Source organism: Halichoerus grypus, chromosome 7 (assembly GCF_964656455.1).
Source record: "Halichoerus grypus chromosome 7, mHalGry1.hap1.1, whole genome shotgun sequence".
In the NCBI taxonomy this organism is placed as follows: Eukaryota; Metazoa; Chordata; class Mammalia; order Carnivora; family Phocidae; genus Halichoerus; species Halichoerus grypus.
The window spans coordinates 31092263-31112929 of NC_135718.1; the positions used below are offsets into that span (position 1 = coordinate 31092263).

The following is a 20667-nucleotide window of genomic DNA, read 5'->3' on the forward strand; positions in this document are numbered from 1 at the left end:
AATCTCCACCCCCCCTGCCCCCCCACGTCCCGCTCTTTGGAGGGCCTGTCCTTATCAGTTCAAGTCTTAAGAGGCCCATTCCCCATTTAATGAGCCCAGTAAAACAAGATCATTGCATGTTGCGGGCCTGGCAGGAGACCTTCAAGCAAGGTGATATAGCTATTCAGATTGTTCTATGCCTGGGGAAAATCAGTCCTCCAATAAGGTATTTGTGCCCTTTCAAGAACAGCGTAAGAAGCGGAACCCAAGAGGGCTTCTCTAGGCTGGCGCCTCTCACATTGTAAGGTGCATGTGAGTCACCCGGGGGTCTCAGTAAAATTCAGACTTTGATGGTTCAGTGGGTCCAGGAGGGGCCTGGGATTCTGCATTTCGAATCCACTTGCAGTGCTGTCAGTCCACCGGCTTCCCATTGAGTAGCCAGGCTCGTGTCAGAATAGTGCTTCTCAAACTCTCTGTGAAGACTCATTTTATTTTGTTCTTCAAAATTCCCAATTCTGCCATGCACCAATGCTTTTATAAAATGCAATAAAAAAGAAATGCTATAAAAATGAAATAAAAAGATGAAATACAAGCCCCAGGATTTTAAATTATTACATTAGATTCAACAGACATAAAATTACTCCCATCAAATTGCTATAAAGGTTTATAAACGTTCACTTCTCAGTCTTTGTAACTTGTCTCTTTGGGACCCATGGCAGACAGGCCCAGTGCTGGACTGCAGACCCCACCCTGCTCTGGGACAGCCTCACCAGATAGAGCTGGGGCTCGGGGAGACAGGAGACCCTCTGCCCAGCACCCTGATAGAGCACCCAGGACGGGGAGGGGACACTGACTGGTCTCCTGTTCCAGGTGGAAACCACTGTCTACGTCATTGTGAGATGTAAGTTGGATGAGAGGGTGACAACAGAAGCAGAATTTTCCCCTGAGGATTCTCCCTCAGTCAGGGTGGAAGCCAAGCTGGAGAATGAATACACCGTTTCCGTGAAAGCCCCCAGTAAGTAGCCCCGTCTACCTCCGGAAATCAGGCATCCTGTTCAGGAAGAGGCCCACTCTTGCTTTCTTTTACTTGTCCTGTCTTTATTCAGCAACTGAGAAAAGTGACAGCCAAGATTTGGATCTGGTTGGCATGTTCTATTTAAAGGAAAAGGAAGTTGCAGAAACATACATGTGCAATGGGCAAAAAATGGATATTGTAAAATTTTTTATCCTTATGAAGTTAACATATTAAAATTTTTGAGGGGCACCCGAGTGGCTCAGTTGGTTAAGTGTCTGCCTTCAGCTCAGGTCATGATCCCAGGGTCCTGAGATCAAGCCCCACGTCAGGCTCCCTGCTCAGTGGGAGAATCTTCTTCTCCCTCTCCCTCTGTCCCTTACCCCCACTCGTGCTTTCTCTCTCATTCATTCTCTCTCTCAAATGAATCTTTAAAAAAATTTTTTTTGAAATTAGAGAAAAATAGAAAAAAATTCAGACTGTTTTTTGTTCACAATTTTAAAAACAGTTGTTTTCAATATTCTGTTTTTCTTGATATAATCTTATATTTATTCTCTCAGCATCCTTTTGCCCCATGCTGTTATGTGGACTTTGTAACTTTTTTTTTTTAAGATTTTATTTATTTGAGAGAGAGAGACAGAGACAGAGACAGAGTGCAAGCAGAGGGAGCTGCAGGCAGAGGGAGAAGCACGTTCCCCGCTGAGCAAGGAGCCTGATGCAGGACTCCATTCCAGGACCCTGGGGTCATGACCTGAGCCGAAGGCAGACGCTTAACCCTCAACTGACTGAGCCACCCAGGCGTCCCCGTGTAACTTACCATTTTATAACATATTTTTTCTATTGTAAAAGTTAGGTGTGCTCAATACTGAAAAGTTGAAGAAGACAGCCAAGGTAAAGGAAAGTAAATAGAAAATTGCCTGTATACCCCAAAGGAAATCAGTGATTTCTGTATTTTTCTGTTTCTATGTACATAGCTTCGTATAGTCTCCTAGGCCACTTTCGTTACCTGGAAGATACCTATGAGTATTTTCCCATGTTAATAAATATTCCTTTACAACATAATGTTTACTGGTTGCAAGCTAATCCCTTGTATAGATGTATCGTAATTTATAAAACCAGTTCCTTGTGTTGGACTTGTATCTTATAAATCGTCTTGTTTAAAGCTGCATCATACTCCATTGAAAAGAAGTATCTTTTAATTTTTCGCCTCCTCATTGTTATGTATTTATGTCATTTCTTATTTCTTAGTGTCTTCTTATTGTTTTAAATTCTGATATATCAAGCCTCTTTATGCTTGCATGGACTGAGGAGTATTTCCTCAAGATGGAGCCCCTGAAATGCCAGGCATTTTTTTTTTTTTAAAGATTTTACTTATTTATTTGACAGAGAGTGAGAGAGGGAACACAAGCAGGAGGAGTGGGGGAGGGAGGAGCAGGCCTCCCGCTGAGCGGGGAGCCCGATGCTGGGCTCGATCCCACGACCCTGGGATTATGACCTGAGCCGAAGGCAGACGCTTAGTGACTGAACCACCCAGGCGCCCCAAATGCCAGGCATTTTTCAGGATCCTGGAAAACAGGGCTTACTTGCTTTCTGAAATACTACTCCTGTCGAGTTTGCTGTGTCATCACCAACACTAGGCATTATCATTTTTAAATATTTTGCTAATTGGATGCCTTTTGAAGGAGTAGCCCATTGTTTTAATTTGCATTTCTCTGATTACTATCCGAGGCTGACTATTTTTCCATGTTCTCTACTTGTTGCATTTCCTCTTTTGTGAATCGAATCTTTGTGGTTGGTGTATTTTTAATTTTTTCTTCCCCCTCAAAACCCCTTCCTGTGGTGGAGACGAGCTGAAGAGCACATAGTCCTGACAGCAGCAGAGCCGGTGAATCAGTTATCCCAGTCCGGTGTCGGGGAAGCACTGAGTTCCGCCCGCCAGGATCTTTCCCACCTTGTGGCCACCAGTGACCTCTGTAGAAAGTGCTTTAAGCTCAACTCCTCTTCCTGTGTGTCATGGTCCTGGGCCTACCGTAGCACACAAAACAGATGAAAATCCTCCAAAAATTAAATTGCAGACACAAATGAGAACAATTCCTCTAACTCAGAGGCCTCTCAGGTGCTAGTCCCCTCACTTCCTGCTTCTACCATTCCCCTCACCCCTCTCTCCCCGGCCTACCTCCCAAATCTTTCTTCCAGCCCCCAGTTAATTTCTTTCCCATTAAGGTGAATCCGTGGACACTTTCCCCTGGACCCTTATTCCTCCTGGGCACATTTGTGGTATTTTTTTTTTCTTCTCTTCAGGCCTTTCATCTGGGAATGTTTCCTTGAAGATCTATTCCGGGGATTTAGTGGTGTGTGAAACTGTGATCAGCTATTATACTGACATGGAAGAAATTGGGAATTTATTGTCCAATGCTGCAAATCCCGTGGAGTTCATGTGTCAGGTAAGGATGTTGAAAGGAAGCCTGAGTTTTTGGGACATGTCGTTTCTGCTCGTTCTTCAGCTTTGCATCTGCTGGATGGGAGATGGCTGGATTTAAAATCTGACCTGACCGTCTTCACTTTTATGTTCAGGCCTTTAAAATTGTGCCCTACAACACAGAGACCCTTGATAAACTGCTCACTGAGTCCCTGAAGAATAATATCCCTGCGAGTGGACTACACCTCTTTGGAATTAACCAGCTGGAAGAAGAAGATATGATGACAAGTGAGTCAAAAGTCAAGCCTCAGGAAACCAGCTGTGGGTTGATTCTAGTTTGCTGGTCTCAGCATCCAGTCACCCTGTGCTTGCACCTTGCTGGTTCCCGCTCTGCAGCTCATCCTCTGAGAATGATTCCTTCACTAGCTAACTAGAGAGTCTTCTAAATTCTAAATCTGAATACCTCGACCCCTTGCTAAAAACCCTTTGTGGTTCCCATTTGCCTTCTAGATAAAGTCCAAACTCCTTACCATGTTTGCAAGCCCTTCCCAAGGGGTTCCTGCTGCATTTCTGCCCTCATCTCTCTCTACACTGTCCCTGGGCTCTACTCTACAGAAAGTATGAACTTCTTTCACCTCGTGAAAATTCTGCCCTGCCTCTTGCCACCTGAACTCATGGGAGTACGGTTTCTTCCTGTCCTCACTGGTGGCTCTGCACCTGGCTAACTTCTCTTCACCTCCGTACAGCGGCCTAGGTAGCACTTCCTCAGGAAGACCTCTCGGAACCTTCGGTAGGTTCTGTCTACGTGCCGTGGGCTCCCCTAGCACATTGGGTGTCCTCTGTACTCATTCTCCTCAGCTGTGCCTGTCTTCTCGCTAGGCTGTCAGCGCAGTGAGGGCTGAGGCAATGCCTGGGTGGCTAATTGTAGGATCGAAACAAACATTTGTTCAGTGAGGGAGGAGCAGTGTGCTGTACACATGTGACATGCTGGGAGCTGGGGTAACCGCTCGTGTGGGGGTGGTGCCTGGGGGGCTGACGGGACGCCAGGTAGGGTGCTTCTGTGGATACCACTCTTCCTTCACATTGCATCATGGAACCTGGTTGCCCTCTGCCCGGTGTCCCATCCTTCCATGGCCAAGAGCGCCATAAGGATGGGGTTATAGTACCCTCACGTCCTTCTCCTGAGGGCATTCTCTTATTGCCTCTCCCCCTTTTTCTACTGTGGAATGTTCCTGCATTACTTCCAGCAGTGTTAATATTCTCTTTTGTTAAACTTGGGGCTCAGGAAGAGTATTTCAGAGCCTGCCGATGTGGGGTCCTGGGGACATTTTCAGACCCTTCATCCCAAGGATCATATCCTGGTGAATAGGAAGCTGGGTTTGTTTTACTAAAAAAAAAATCTGTATGCATATATATTTATGTGTGTGTGTGTGTACATAAAAGTATATGTCTATCTATCTTTCACTGTTGGGTTTAGAAATCAACTTTTATGCAAACAAACAAAAGAAAGATTTGTCCCCAACTCCATAACACAAACATGTCTATTTTCTTGGTAGAGTTTGACTTGCTGGATCCAGATATTAGTAGGCAGAGGAGGTCACGGGGATCCAGTGACCCTAAGGAGTACTTTGTTTCCCATGAATCAGAGGGTTAATGGACATCCTGTGGTTCAGGTGTATTAATGCCAACATTCAAAACCTGTCCTAAACAAAGAACTCACTGAATACCATCTTATTAATCCTCCCAGCCCTTTTGAGATAGTTTGGAAATATCTTCTAGTTCAAAACTAAGGGCCATGGAAAGGCTAATTAACATACCTAGGATTACTTGGCATGCTTTATGAAATTTGGAATAAGAGCTAAGAAGATAGACTTAATTTTTTTTAATCAGCACAAAGCAATTGTGATAAAGTGCTGTGAAATTTACAGAGAAGGTCAAAACATGATTCCTGTTGTACTTTGTGGCTGCTACTTAAGCCTTTAGAAAATCAGCATCTTTTGAATTAGTATTATTTTTCAGGATTCTTTGATCCTTTTAGGGAAAGAAGGTAGAATGTTTTAGATTTGCTAATTAATTAACATATCATTTCTTCTGTCATCTGAGGGCATAATCTTCAGTTGTGCCTCAAAGGAAGCTGTCAGATGGTAGGCCAGTCAACGGAGAAGTAATGATTGAGTGCCTGCTGGATGCCCTGGGAGTCTTGCGAGCTTTGTCTCCATGAACAAGGGTGCCCATGCCTTCATTCTTATTTGTCCGTTGTTTTCCTGAACAATCTTTCAGATCAGAGGGATGAAGAGCTGCCCACCCTGTTGCATTTTGCTGCGAAGTACGGACTGAAGAACCTCACTGCCTTGTTGCTCACCTGCCCGGGAGCCCTACAGGCATACAGTGTGGCCAACAAGCACGGCCACTATCCCAACACCATTGCTGAGAAACACGGCTTCAGGGACCTGCGGCAGTTCATCGACGAGTATGTGGTAAGGTCAAGGCGGGAGAGGCCCCAGGAATGGAAATGCACCCTGTGGTCCTAGGGCTTACCTGTTTGCTAGAGACACGGTTGGATTTCATCCCTAGCGTGTGCCCCTTTGCCTCTTCTCTGGCAGGGCCAGTATGTGTGGGCTTAAGAGATGCGCCCTGGAGTCCCATGGACCTGGGTCCACATTCCTGGGCCAACACTTGTCAGCCACGTGATTTTGGACAAATCACATACCTTGTTTCTTTTAGTTTCCTAAAGTGCAGAAGGAAGGTAATGCTAGTTCTGCTCATAGGCTGGTTTTCAGGATAAAAGGAAATAATGTCTGTAAAGCACTGAGGTCCACCTTGAAAGAATTTACAGAGACATTTGAAGAGTGAATCTGCTGCAGGTTGATGCTGACCCCTCTTCCCCACCCCACCTCCATCTCCAAGGCACTTTAGTGGGATGCTTCCAGCTGCCTCCCCCACGGTCAGGTCCATGTGAACTGTTAGGATTGGTTCCTTCCTTAGCAGAGACCACAACGAAGCTGTGCACTTGAGGCTTCCCAGAGCCCAACTGGAAGGTTCCCCTTTAGGCTAATGGCCTGTCTCTTTCTGAGCCTCTGCCGATCTTAAGAGAGATATGCCCAGTTTATTTGCTCATCTGGTTTTGGACTCCCAGGTCCTCCTTGATCATTGACTTCTGGGAACTTCTTTGAGTGTAATCTCATCCTGTGCCTAGGCTTTGCTCCATGCCCCAGTATCGTTTCTCTTGTCTTGGAGACCCCTGCCCTTCCTGACTCCACCCTTTTCTGGTTTTCCTTCATCTTCACGAGTCACAGTGGGACTCTCAGCCTCTCTCGTGGAGCTGAGACCTCAAAAGGAACCACAAAGACCATCTAGTCTTGCTCTCTATCTCCATACAGGAGTGAGCCTACACCTCCCAGAAACTTAACTCCGAGCTCTGTATTTGACAGTCTGCAAGGCAGCGACTTGCTGAGGCATGGAGGGGGCTCCCCACAGTTTGGGGGTGATTAAATGTGTTGAATGAGTAGAATAGCATGAGTGTCTGTTTTGGGCATCCCTGACATAAATGAGGCTAAAAGGTGCTCACCGTCCGGGAGTATTTACTCAGCTTTACTCTGACGGCACAGATGTGTAAAATGCAGCGTATCATTTCTACGCCAGTAGTTTTTATTGGGGACATACTGTGTTCACAGTCGTGACTACTGTTTATTGAATTTATTTGATTAGTAAATGCCATGATTCACTTAATGCTCACCACAATCCTTGGAGGTTGATAGTATCGTTATCTGTCTGTAACAAAGGAGGAGAAGGGCTTGGGAAGGTGGAATAGTTGTGCCCGGGTCGCACTCTAGCAAGGGTGGAGATAGGACGGGAACCTAGTTTGATGCCGGTGCTGGGGCTTGTTATTTTACTTTACATAACAGGGAAGTGGAATGATGGCTTTTCAGTTTGCACCGAAATTAATCCAGTTCTCCAACCATAATCACCTTCAGCCAGTGCATCTTCAGCATTGCTACCAAAAGGTCCCTGCATGTTTTTGTGACCTCTAGGAACTGTCCCATTTCCGCTTTCCACCACATCGAAACCAAATGCCAGACCTTGAGTCTCCCAGCACTTCATAGCTGTCACCTGGGCCAGTCTCATCAGGAAACCAACACATTGTGTCAATAGCAGATTAGCTTTCTTGAGGTAGTGATGATGAAAATGAGGATTTTTGCAGGTTGATGCTGAAATAGGGATTGTGAAACACTGAAGTTTCTTACCAGGAAAAGTTGTGCAGGGTTTCAGAGAGGCCAGCTTTCTGGCTTCACCACCACAGGGAGGCAGAAGGACAGGGGCAGCCTGTCCTGCTGCAGGTCACTTCCGCCAAGGCCCTCTCTCCTCTTGGCATGCAGCGTGTGAAACCAAGGGAGGCGCTGGCGAGCAGCCTGCTGGAAGGAACAGGGACTAGGCAGTGGGCTTCTGAGAGCCGTCTGACTACACATCAGGGCAAGAACATCTTAGCTGCAGCCCTCTTTAGCCCATTTGGATTTCCCTCTGGTTGGTTAGTAAGGGTTATAGCCTTGGGGATCAGTTGTTTCCTTTGGAGGAACCGAGGTGGAGTAGAAAGGTCAGAAAGCAGGATTGCACGCCCTTGAGTAAGGCACTAGGGTTTTCTGAGCTGTGGTTTTGTCATGTGTGAGCTAGGGAATATTGCAGCTTTCTCAAGCAGGTGTGGAAAGGATGATGTGAGGTAATGTGTAGGCAAGCACCTGGCATCGTACCTGACCCATAGGAGGAGCTCATGAGAAGGTCTTTAATTTGTACCCTATGCTCATTGGACATTTAATGCCCGTCTCTTGAGTGCATGACCCTGTGCTGAGCATTGGGAGAATATACAAAGATTAAAACAAAACACAGAAAACAAACAGACAAAGACTCGGAGCCTGGCCTCCAGGAGCTTTCGGGCTGGTGGGACAGCTGAACGCTGACCTGTGTGAACCTTTCCTCTTTGCCTGTCCCAAGTGCACCAAAGGCCTCACTCTACCCAGAAGGCCAGAGTGTCCCTGGGCGCCTGTGAGTCCCGTCTTCCCTTTCAGGAAACTGTGGACATGCTGAAGAGTCACATCAAAGAGGAACTGATGCAAGGGGAGGAGGCTGACACCATGTACGAGTCCATGGCCCACCTCTCCACAGACCTGCTCATGAAGTGTTCCCTCAACCCCGGCTGCGACGAGGAGCTCTATGAGTCCATGGCTGCCTTCGTGCCCGCGGCCACCGAAGACCTCTGTAAGTAGCGCAGCCCAGTTCCGCCTCCGTCCTGCTGCTGACACATGGCTTTCTTCCTTCTCGCAGATGGTGTGGGGGGAGGGTGGAAGTCCCTTGCTGACCCCCCACCCCAGGGAGACGAAGATCCTGTTTTACACAGAGTTAGAGCTGTCATCATGTGCTGTGACAAGCACAGTCCTCCAAACTTCCTCTGCTGTGGCTGCTGAGAGACTGGAAAGTGCAGGCAAGGGCCTGGAGGTCCGAGTCGATGGAGGCACCTTGCCTTGTGATCTGAGGGGTGAAGGCCATGGCTCTCAGCCCCGTCAGTCCCAACGGGCCCTTTCTGTAGCGAACATTGCCCCCTTTGGTGCCCTGACGTGCCGTTCAGATATCATCTAACCCACCTACATGTGAAAATTTAGAAATCAAATATACACCCTGGTGGAAATGTAAGAGGAGTGAAAGGAGAGGGAGGGGTCAGTACGCCCGCGCATGAGGACGTAATGAAATAGTTAGCTGCAGACCCCGACACTCAGAATCTCTGCCAATGTCATGGCCTCAAGTGCTGAGTGACCGACGCACGTCTGTTGTATCGGCCACTTGCGTACCACGAGCAATGTTGGCACCAGTGCCTGGATTTTCCTAAATGGTAAATGATTCCTCACACTCTCCTTTCCACTTTCGTACTAACTGAATTCCTGGAAAATTCCGTGCACTTTAAAACCATGCAGAAATACGAGTTGTATTTATCTACAAAGCAGTTTAGTTTCTAGGCTCAGAAATTTATAAGCAGATTCTTCGGGTAACCTAACTTTACTAGATGAATATATAGTAAACTTATTTCTAAAATATCATATCTTTAGGACAGGATTTTTCTTGTAAATTGTTTCAAGAAATTGTGCCCATTTTTTGGTTAACTTGTTTTTTCCAATTGTAAAACTAATACGTTCTTATAAAAACTTGGAACAAAATAGAAATGTTATAACCGAGTTATTAAACGTCCATATGACTCTACCCAAAACCAACCAATATAGCGCTCCTAGTAGTTTGGTGGGGATATTTGTCCATATTTTTCTTTGTACCTACTGATATTAAATTAAGAAATATACACACGTACATATGCACAGATATGTACGAATGCACATATATGTGTAAATGTATATCATAAGTAGTTTTTTTTTAACCTATATGTATGACTAGTGCAATATTTAGAAGTCACGAGGGGCACAGAACGCTTCATTGCCCAGGACAGCACTGCACATGGCAGAGTGTCCACGTCTTTCCTGCTTCTGCTAGAGGCTTGTTCAGTAGTCTCCGCTTAGGTCTCACTTTCCTGTGGTCAGCTGTGACCCAGAAGCAGAGGATCCTCCCCCTGACCTGTCTGCGGAAGGTCAGCGCTAGCCTGATGCTGTCACCATGCCTACTTCATTTATCTCGTATGTAAGCGTTTTATCATCTTCTGTTATCACAAGAAGGGTAAGTATAGTAAACTATTTTAGAGACAGAGAGAAACCAGGTTCATATAACTTTTGTTACAGTATATTGTTAGAGTTGTTCTATTTTATTCTTAGTTATTATTGTTAATCTCCTACTGTGCCTAATTTATAAATTAGGAACTTTATCATAGGTATGTGTGTATAGGAAAAAATATAGTATATGTAGGGTTTGGTACTATCTGTGGTTTCAGGCATCCCCTGGGGGGCTTGGCGTGTAGCCCCTGAGGCTAAGGGGAACTACTGTAGTGTCCCTCCATCACGGTGACAACCTAAAACCCCCTCTTAGATTTTCCAAGCCTCCCCTAGAGGGCAGTGGCGCCGTCCTTGAGAACTACTGATCCAAATAATGTTGGACTTCAGTGCACAGTGTTGGAGCAGGAGGACCCGCCATGGACCCTCAAAGAACCTTCTTTTTTTTTTTTTTTCAAAGAACCTTCTTAATATGTCAGTACCATTTGCTATGAAATGCTAAGCACTCTGAAATACTGCCTGAAACAGCCCTCCTTCCCTCTGGGCTATTCAACAGATTCAAGAAAGGTGAGACAAATACCCATCTGTGTATCAGCTTTATTGATGAAGGGCTTTCTGGAACGGGCTGGATCGAGTATTGCCAGCTTTCAGCCTGAGAAGAAGACAGAGGGGCTCTGGGTGCACAAGGCAGGGAGGTGGGCTTGAGTTTCCCACCCATGAACGGAAGAGCAGGCGCCAAGAAGGTGCCTTGGAGTAGGGGGTGTGGGCAAGTCAGGGGCCAGAGGCAGACTTTGTTTTTTTTGTTTTTTTTTAAAAGATTTTATTTATTTATTTGACAGAGAGAGATCAGGAACACAAGCAGGGGGAGTGGGAGAGGGAGAAGCAGGCTTCCTGCCGAGCAGGGAGCCTGATGTGGGACTAGATCCCAGGACCCTGGGATCATGACCTGAGCCGAAGGCAGACGCTTAATGACTGAGCCACCCAAGCACCCCAGAGGCAGACTTTGACATGGCAGCCGCAGCACCTGGAAGCTGTGGTCCAGTTGTTGTTAGGCGCTTGCTAGTTCGATTGGCTGCCCCTCGGGGAGCAGGGAGAATGCGGGAAAGCTCGGTAGAAGCTCCCTTCCTGCACCTGACGGGGAGGACTGGACATGCTGGTAGAAGCTCTTCCCGAATGAGCCACGACCCGGCAGGCAGGGCGAGGAGAGCAGGCATCATCCCCCCATCCACATCCTCTGTCTCTCTGAATCCTTTAAGACACAAAAGAATGCTTTGATGAACCTGCACTTTACAAATGAGAAAACTGAGGCACAGAGAGGTTGAACGACATTCCCAGAGTCTCACAGCGGATAAGTGATAGAGCTCACATTTGAGCTCAGGTCTCTGTCTCTAGGGCCATATTCTTTACTCCCGGCTGGAAATTTCCATCGAATACCGTAAGTGTTAGTCCTGGTTTCTTCTAAAGAAGCCATCTAGCTGCCACAGCCCCAGTCCTGAGGTCAGCTCACCAAGCGGCCTCTGGTGCCCTCAGCACTTGCGCTTCCGTCTGTCTCCCCGGGGGGTCAAACAGGCATTTCTGGAGCATCTCCTGTGTTTTAGCTGCTTGCCACTTCTGGGTGTTGGGGTCACAAGAGGGGCTAATACACTGTCCTTTCCAATCTGGAACTGAGACCCATTCACAAAAGAACATTTGAAGGACAACTGGAACCTACTTGGGAAGCCTGAGACTGTGTATCCGCATTTCCTCCTGTGTCCTTACTGTGCGGCAGTTGAACAGTTAAAGAATGCCCCACTTCACTAGCTGTTTCGTGTTGACACAGAGCCTTAACACCTGTTACCCCCCTGGAAGCTCCAACCCAGTGGAAAGCTGCGGCTTATGCTAAAGGCAGCCACACAGAGCAGGAACGGTGAACCTCTCCAGCTCTTCCCAAGGCAGTGGAGGGCTATGAAGTGAGCCTGGTTTGTGGCTGTTGGTGAGGTGTAAAGTTACACGGGGTCAGGGGAATTCTGCTTGCCCTGGAGCTAGGAGGAGGCCACCAATAGGCAGGCTGTAGAATTTGGCTGCTTTGTGGATGGGGAAAGGAAGCTCACTGCATTTTTCATTTGCCAGATCATATAAACTCTGAATTTTCTGATTCCAGACCTGATTTGGTTTGCGTTTCTGTCTCTGTGGTTTAATCTTGAGAAGGACCACTTACCTATTGGCCCAGAAGGAGCAGCAACTTGGACCTGGGGAGGAACCATTCCTTTTATTAGCAGTGACTCTCTAGGAGAGAAGACAGTCTAGTTCATAAATAAGCAGGACAAACTGATAAATCTAAGATATGTATTCGCAACACCACCTGGCACAATAATAACTTGCGACGTCTGCCGGCCCTTTCTAGTAAGCAGACTGCTTTTATCTCATCTGTTATTTTGTCCAGGTGTCCTCGGCCTTGGTGGATAGAATTAGCTCCATTTCACAGGGGAGAAAACTAAGGCTCCAAAATTTAGTAGCTTATTTAAGTCCCACTGAGGGAGAACTGGGTCAGGAATCTGGGTCTGCACTCCCGGGGACAAGTCTGTCTGCCGCCCCAGTGGGATAGAATACTCTCCTGGCCTGCCCTCCTAAGATCTGGGAGGGACACTTAGACAGGAGCTCGTTCTAAATGGTCTCACTAGCCACGTTGATCAGTGCCCCACCTTTGTTACCACTGAACCCTCGAGGCTGAAAGTAAACATATTAAGGAGTTTAGGCTACATTCATTCCCACATTTGTTCCCAGGACGAACATTATGGAGTGCAGGCTTTAGGCCAGCTCATTACTACTTCTTTGGAGGTCACCCAACTCCGTCTGGACAAATCTGCCTCTTTCTGACTTGAGTTTTGGAAAAGGGCTAGGAATGAAGTCCCCTTCTCCAAAGGGAATCCAAACAACCACTAAGTAGCAAGGTTGTGAGGGAAATGGCCCCTGTTGAATGAAGTGGGGCGGGGGCGTGATGTTGGCTTCCGACCCTGAGATTTTATGATTCTGCTCCAGGATCTCCTTCCCCTGAACTTTCGTGGGTGTACACACACGCGCGCGCGCACACGTGCATGCACACGCACACACTCACGTCCCTCACACTCACGTTCTTTAGCTTAGCTCTGCTGCCACCAGGTGGTAACTCCGTGTCTTTGTTATCAGACCTTCAACTTTGCTCCCAATTCTCTTGAGAATTTTTTGTTCAAGACAGATTTAAACCATCAGCTTCCTCACATTACTATATAAGAAATAAATATCTTTATTAAGGGTAAGCGTATGCAGACACTAAATAGAAATGAAGGCTGAAACTGACCCAGCGGGGCAAAGGGAGGCCGAAGGCACCGGCTGAGTTCTATTGCTCCTATTCCTCCAGGTGTATGGGAACTGTGTCGGGGACGTAGGCACTTAGTGACAGCATGCTGGATTAAAGGCGTTAAAAGCTAATAAGATAAAATCCCCACCACCCGCAGTGACCTTGTTCCCCTCTGGACCTGGATAGCCATGGGTCACGCTCTCCTGGGGGCACTGCGAGCTGATGGCTTTGCACTCTGGTTATGTGCTTCTCTGGTCCTTCTCTGGTTACCGGCTCCCACCTCCGTTAGGAAGCACGTATCGTCCACAATGATGTGCGCAATAGGCGCTCAATTATGTCTTGAATTTGAGAGTGACAGAAAATAGAAAGTTGTTCTGGGTTTTGTGGGGTGGAGTAGTTTGGTTGACATTCTGGTGCAAAGACTTTCCTGCTAGGTGGTGGTGAGATCTGTTAGACGGCCCTGAGCGCGAGACGTCTCGGGCGGTAGTGGCTCCTCCAGGCTGCCCTTTCCTTCCCCGTCTCCTCTAATTTGCTCGCACTGTTCCTGCTGCCTTCTCTTTTCTCGGCTTGGAAAATGCCCGGAGTCCTTCACAAAGCCCAGACACCTCCCTGTCCATATTCATGTGCTTGTTCCTCCCCAGTTTGTCCATTCACACATTCATTCATTCAACAGTATTTCTCAAACCTCTCGTGGGTTTCAGTCACTGTGCCAGGTGACAGGGAGTCAGTAAACAAGACGGCATGATCCCTGCCTCCCAGAGCTGTCCTTCTGGAGCCGGGTATGAAACAAAAATACCGCATCACTACATATATAACTACAAACCGTGACCGTGCCATGGAGGAAGAGGACGCGGTGCCCTGAGGGGACCGCTACGGACGTGGAGAATGAGGGGAGGAGGGTGTGCGACTTAGCAAGTTGTGGTGCCCCCTGCACCCTGCCGCGAACTCAGCTCATAGACAGATTCCTGCCGGGCCGAGTGTCTGTGTGCCGGCCAGGAGTGCTGTATCGAGGCACTCGTCTGCGTAAGAGACCGGCCAGACTTGTTTCTTCTCCTAGTCCCGTTCATCCTTAGCCCCTCCTTCTTCATTGCCCACTCCTCCTTAGCCCCTGTAATTTCAGATTGCTCTTTCCCTCCTCTCTCTCTCTCTCTCTCTCTCCCCCTCCCCGTGTGTGTGACCACCGCTCCCTCCCTCTGTCTCTCTCCCTCCCATCACTTCTTCATCAGCGTATGGACTACCTTGCCGACGTGACCAGTGAAAGCACTTTATTCCACCTGAGCGCAGGTGGAACCAGTCAGGTTTCAGGTCATCGTCAAATGCTTTCCCAGGCTGCTCCTTGCTCTATGGCTCTTTTTTGGCTATAAAAATACTTGCTGAAAAGAAAATTCTCTTGGCCTGCTTTCAGGGCTTGAGAGCCTTTCCAGAAGAATAGCCTCTCGGCATCTGACATTTTACTGTATTATATACTCAGATTGGGTTTTATATTAAATTAACAACACATAATCTGGATGGAGTTTCCACCGCAGCTAAATGATATAGATTTATGTCCCCTGAGGAGTATCATATGGGCTTCTTTGAAAATTCATTATTGCTCTTGACTCATTCCTTAATTAAGTGCCTGCCTAGGATTTCTCTCATCTGTTCAAGCTTCTTTCTTCCCAGGAATGGGTTCTTTCTGATTGACTCCCTAAATGAGGTACAGCCTTAACTCCGCAGCTGGCTCTTCCCTGAAGACTGTGGCCTCTGGGTCTCCTTGTTATATATATATATTTTTTTCTTTCTGTCTCTGCTGAAGTGAAAGAACTTTGCACTTTCTCCTTAGACCAGCATGTTTCTGGGCTTTTTAGTTTATTTTTAACTGACAAGTGGTGAAGGTTAAGTGCTTGGAATCTGAAGTACAAACCCTGAGCATCCAGGAATGGAGGGATTCCTTTACAAAAAAGTCCTTTGTCTGGAAGCAGACTGCCTTCACCTGCAGAATTTTTGGTGTATTTCAGCCACTCCTGTGGTGTTCACTGTGTGCCTGATTTGTATGTGCCCACGGGGTTGTCACACTTAGAGTTTGAGAGAGTCTTATTACTCACAAACTCCCAACAACTGGGCACTTTCTTTATTATTACAAAGGTAGTGTCTGTTATTACTAGGACTTACTGCCTAATACAGATATGGCAAATAGTGTTTGAAAAGTAACTTCATGTGCCAGTGTCAGTTCGTTGGTATTGAGTGCCCGAGGGGCTGGGCTGAGGATCCCGTGGCCAGAAAGAATGCTACGACTGATGAGCGTTTGCCTTGAGTACACAGAATAGGGACATGGAGGCCAATGTATATATTTGCTGTTCTTGGTCTACCTCTGAGATGTTTATGTTCAATTCAGTATAAAAAGAATCATCTTATTTAAAATATAAGCAGAAAGAAAGTCATTTTTAGGTAACTTCCTTTGAGGCAGTGTGTAATGCCCTCGTCAGGCCAGGGCTGCTGAGGCCCCATGTGGCCACGATGGACTTGCTTGAGTGTGCCCTAAGCCCTATGTCGTATGGCCCTTGCCAGCCCCGTACAGGAATGGAATTTGGGGCAGGCTAATTGTGCTGATCCTGGGTTCCATCTGTGGTAGGCACAATAGAGCCCCCGAATCTGTGAAAGGGCTCGATGACCTGGCAAAGGAGAAGGAAATTTGCAGCGGGAATTAAGGTTGCTACTCAGCTGGCCTTAAGGTAAAGGGAATGTCCTGAATGATGGGCGTAGACTCAGTATAATCACAGGGGTCCTGAGAAGTGGAAGAAGGAATCAGAAAACAGACCACAGAGGGCTCCATGAGAAGGACTCAGTCCAGCATTGCTGGCCTCGAAGATGGAGGAAGAGAGCTGCGTGCCAAGGAGTACAGGCGGCCTCTAGAAGCTGGAAGGGGCAAGGAGGCAGGTCCTCCCCTAGAGCTCCCAGAAAGGCAGGCAGTCCTCTCAAAACTTTGATTTCAGCCCAGTGAGACCCGTTTCAGATTTTCAAACTACAGAACTGTAAGGTAATAAATTTATGTTGTTCTCAACCACTACGTTTGTGGTAACTTTTTTACAGCAACAATAGAAAACTAAGACACTACCTAGGTTGCCTCTATATAATAAAGGCATCCATTAATATTCAGTGCCTGGCAATGTTGCTAAATATTTTATAAGCATTGTCTCCACCGGCCCCTACGGTTTTCCTGTGTGGTAGGTACTGTTAGGTATTCCCACTTTACAGATGGTCATATACAAGCTGAGTGATCTCAAGTATCTTGCTCAAGGACATAGAGCTAGTAAGAGTCAGAGCCAGGGCTTGAGCCCAGTTCTCCAGGATACCGGAGTCCATGCAGGTAACTGCCACCTCTGACCGTGATGTCGACCCGCATTGGTCACTCAGTCAGTGGCCAGTGTCCTCACCTCTCTTGCTTGTCTGCTTCAGTTGCTGCCTTCCTCTAACTTATGATTGTACCCTGAGCGGATGAGTCAGAGTCTTGATTGCGGATCCCCAGGCTTTCTCCTGCATCTGCAGACCACCCTCCTCATCCTCCCTGCACGCTGCGCCCATCCTGCTCTTCCGGCCATGCCTCGCATCCTCTGGGTTTAGCCTCTGTCTTTAAGATCAGCCTCTACCTATGATCCTGGCAGCACAGGATGGGGCCAGAAGGCAGTGAAGAGCTACTAGAATTTCTGTGTTCATTGCTGAGCCCACGAATAAAGAACGTGATGGGCCTCAGGAAAGCACAGGGTAAATGGGCATGGGGCCTCCAGCTCAGGTCTGGGCTGCATGGGCAGAGCCTTGGCAAAGGAGGAGAGAAGCCTGCAGCTCTTTCTGTCTTGGACTTGGTGTTCAAGAGCCACGGTCCAGAAAATGCTTGGCAAGCCTTGTGTGTGAGTCAGATTTCCACACATAATTCTATTGTAAAGCATTGGCATTTGTTATCTTAAGATTTCCCCTATGCTTTAAGTATATTCGAATATAAAAATGTTGAATGGGTATAATTCTTTACTAGGAAATGTAATACATGTGATATTTGAGAATATGTGTGGAAATTCAGATATTAGAATTAACCCATAAGCAGAGTAATAAACTCTGAAGGAGGTTTGACGTCCAACAAAGTTACTATTAAGAATAAGTATAGGGGCGCCTGGGTGGCGCGGTTGGTTAGGCGTCCAACTCGGTTTCGGCTCAGGTCTTGATCTCAGGGTTGTGAGACTGAGCCCTGCATCAGGCTCTGCGCTCAGCAGGGAGTCTGCTTAAGACTCTCTCTCTCTCCACCCCCTTGCCCCTCCTCCCCAAAATAAAGAAATAAATCTTTAAAAAAAAGAAAAGTATAAATTCAGTCCTTTTTAAAAAACTATTCTCTGCTTAGGACATTAGCCTGGGTATAGAATTTAATAATAACAATAATAGTAATAATAGTAATAGTAATAGTAATAGCAGCTAGCATTATTTAGGACTTTTCTCTGGGCTAGGCACTGTGCTCAGCACTTGGCCAGCTTCTCATGTAATACTCATGGCAAACCTATGAGATACATACTACTATTATCACCGTTTTACAGACAGGAAAAGAGAAGCTGAGAGGATTTAAACAACTTGACCCAAGATAATTGTGGGCGAAGAGTTAATGTAACAGCTATCATTTCCCCTTCTGCTCGAGAATTTGACCTTCGGTTGACTTTCCAGCTCTGTTACCTTGGTAACGTAATAAGAGTCAAATGTCGACTGTGTTTCTAGGCAACATTGCCTATGATAAAAATGACCCCTAATTGGTTGGTAAATTGCATCTGGAACTGGGAGGAGCTATATGTGGACTATAAGTACCCCAAAGGGATAGCACACTTTGGGCTTCCCTGGGAGCAGTGACTCTGGCCTGCTCGTGGGGACCCTGGAAGGCTGCCTAGGGAGTGGTCACGAGAAATGCTGCTCCCGTGGGCCATGGGGCTTTTCACCAAGGTGGCCCCTCCACCTGCCTGACCCGGATCGCCTCTCCTTGCCTGTGAACTGCTGGACTGGCACAAAGACTGCCCTCGAGGAGGAATGGCACCTGGTGCCATCCTGCTCTCCTGCGTCCTGCGTCCTCCTGAATAGCCTGGTGCCAACATGGTCATGGTCATCTTGGGAGCCTGAACCATCAGGTGGATCTAAAAAGTCTGCTTGGTGTCAGACTGGTGGGTGTCGTGGTCCTCCAGCCAGCAGTGGAAGAATCAAAATTGGAACCTATGCATTTTGACCCTAGGGCCCAAGCCTCTCATTCACCCTTCCAGGGTGGCTCAGGGAGGAGAAATAACTCTACTAAGGTCACAGGACAGATATTTAGCAGATCCAGTTAAGGCATGATAACAAAGGAAAAAGATCTGTCTGTCACAGGTGGCTCATTTAGCTCAACCTGGGTCACAGTACTCAATGTGCATGGCTCACAAGTGTCACCGGAAGGTGATGTGGTCTGTAGGTGGACAGGGAAGGGTCAGCGTAGGTCATCCCTGGGGGATGTGCTTCTTTAGTTTTCCCATTGCATTTCCTCCTCTGCTTTTCAAATCTCCTCCCCTCCTCCTCTTTCTCCTTTTTTTCTAAAAAAACAAAAAACAAAAAACTTTTTATTTTGAAATACTTTTAGACGTAGAGAGAAGTTGCAAAAACGCTAGTGTTCCTGTATACCGTTCCTCCAGATTTCCCTGATAACTAGCTCTTGTATAACCGCAGCATAATTACGAAAGCTAGATAAGCGTTGGTGCAGTACCACCAACTGACCTCTAGGCCTTGTTCACACTGCACTAGATTTCCCCAACCCCGTAGGTAAGATGCTAGATGCTGATGGGATCTTAGACGCTGAGCCTACAGAGCATCTCACAACGCATGTGGTTATTTCTCCTTAGTCTCCTCCACTTTGTAAGAGTCCCTCAGTCATTCCTTGTCTTGAGTGCTGATCACTTACTTTGTAGAAAGCTCCTCAGTTTGGGTTCATCACATGTTTTCTGTGATTGGACCGAGGTTGTGAATTTTTGGAAGAATACCATAGAAATGGTATTAGGTCCTCCTCAGTGCAATGTATCAAGGGATCCTGATAGTGATATGTTTTATTACTAGTGCTCATTCTTTTTTTCTTTTTAATGCTTTAGCCCACAAAACCCCCAGCATATTAGGATGAGGGTCATCGTACCAGAGGCAGAAGCCTGCATTCTTATTATGTTAGCACACCAGGTCCAGCCAGGGGTGCTCTTGCTGCGGCGAGTTTCTTCCACATTTTATTTTTCTAATACTCTTTGAGGCTTCTTTAATTGTGCATCTATCTCTTGGACGTGGAAATCAGTTCTCTCAAATTGAACTTTGTTAGTGAAAATAGCTAGGCTGTTGCGTGACTGTGTTACCATTGTCAACAGGGGTGGCTGGTTGTGAAACTTGCAGTCTGGCGTTGCCAGCCTGGGGGGTTTGGTTATTGGTGATTGAAATTGTCCTGGAGCTCCTATGTGAAATTTAAGAAACAAAACAGAGGATCATAGGCGAAGGAAGGGAAAAATAAAATAAGATAAAAACAAAGAGGGAGGCAAACCATAAGAGACTCTTAACTATAGGAGAACATAACTCTAGGAAACACACTGAGGGTTGCTGGAGGGGGGGAGGGGATGGGGTAACTGGGTGATGGGCATTAAGGAGGGCATGTGATGTAATGAGCACTGGGTGTTATATGCAACTGAGGAATCACTGAACTCTACCTCTGAAACTAATAATACGCTATGTGTTAATTAATTGAATTTGATAAAAAAGAAAAGAAATTGTCCTGGTGTTGCTTTGCCTAGGTTCTTGGCGATGCTTGAGACTGAGGGGGCTGTGATTTCCTAGAAGGTGCTGCACCAGGCCTGTGGAATTTCTCCCTCCCCTCATCTTTAGGGATGTCTGATCCAAGCAAGTCTTTACTTTGGGATAGATTCCTCCATGTTTTATTGCTGTGTAAATGAGGAGTTTCAAAAGTTGGCTGGGTCAAGGTCAGGTGGCTAGTGGGGTGGGGTTTGTGGTAAGGGTGGTTAGAGGGAGAGTAATACAGGGTCTTTGTCAGGTAGAGGAGGGTCCTTCTCCCAGCAGGGCTCATACCTACAGAATACACCTTTCTTCCCAAGTTTCTAACTCCATGGGGAAAGTGTTCCATAAAGCCACAGTTCAGTGAGTTGAACTCACTGAAATCTCAAATAAGTGGAATTTTTCCGGTCTTGAATTTTTAAAGAATGAATTACTTGTGAGTTCTTATCAGAAATTT

The 20667-nt window shown here is 46.8% G+C and overlaps 1 protein-coding gene across 3 annotated transcripts in view; it reads left to right on the forward strand.

The window, feature by feature from the left end:
- Positions 1 to 20667, forward strand: part of PIK3AP1 (phosphoinositide-3-kinase adaptor protein 1) — a 113480-nt gene that overhangs the window by 56233 nt on the left and 36580 nt on the right. For all 3 annotated transcript variants that reach the window (XM_036111614.2, XM_078077309.1, XM_036111613.2), the window contains exons 4-8: positions 850 to 994; positions 3293 to 3435; positions 3566 to 3698; positions 5691 to 5887; positions 8471 to 8660. In XM_036111614.2, the coding sequence (XP_035967507.2) occupies positions 850 to 994; positions 3293 to 3435; positions 3566 to 3698; positions 5691 to 5887; positions 8471 to 8660 (808 nt within the window). The remainder of the gene's footprint in view (positions 1 to 849; positions 995 to 3292; positions 3436 to 3565; positions 3699 to 5690; positions 5888 to 8470; positions 8661 to 20667) is intronic.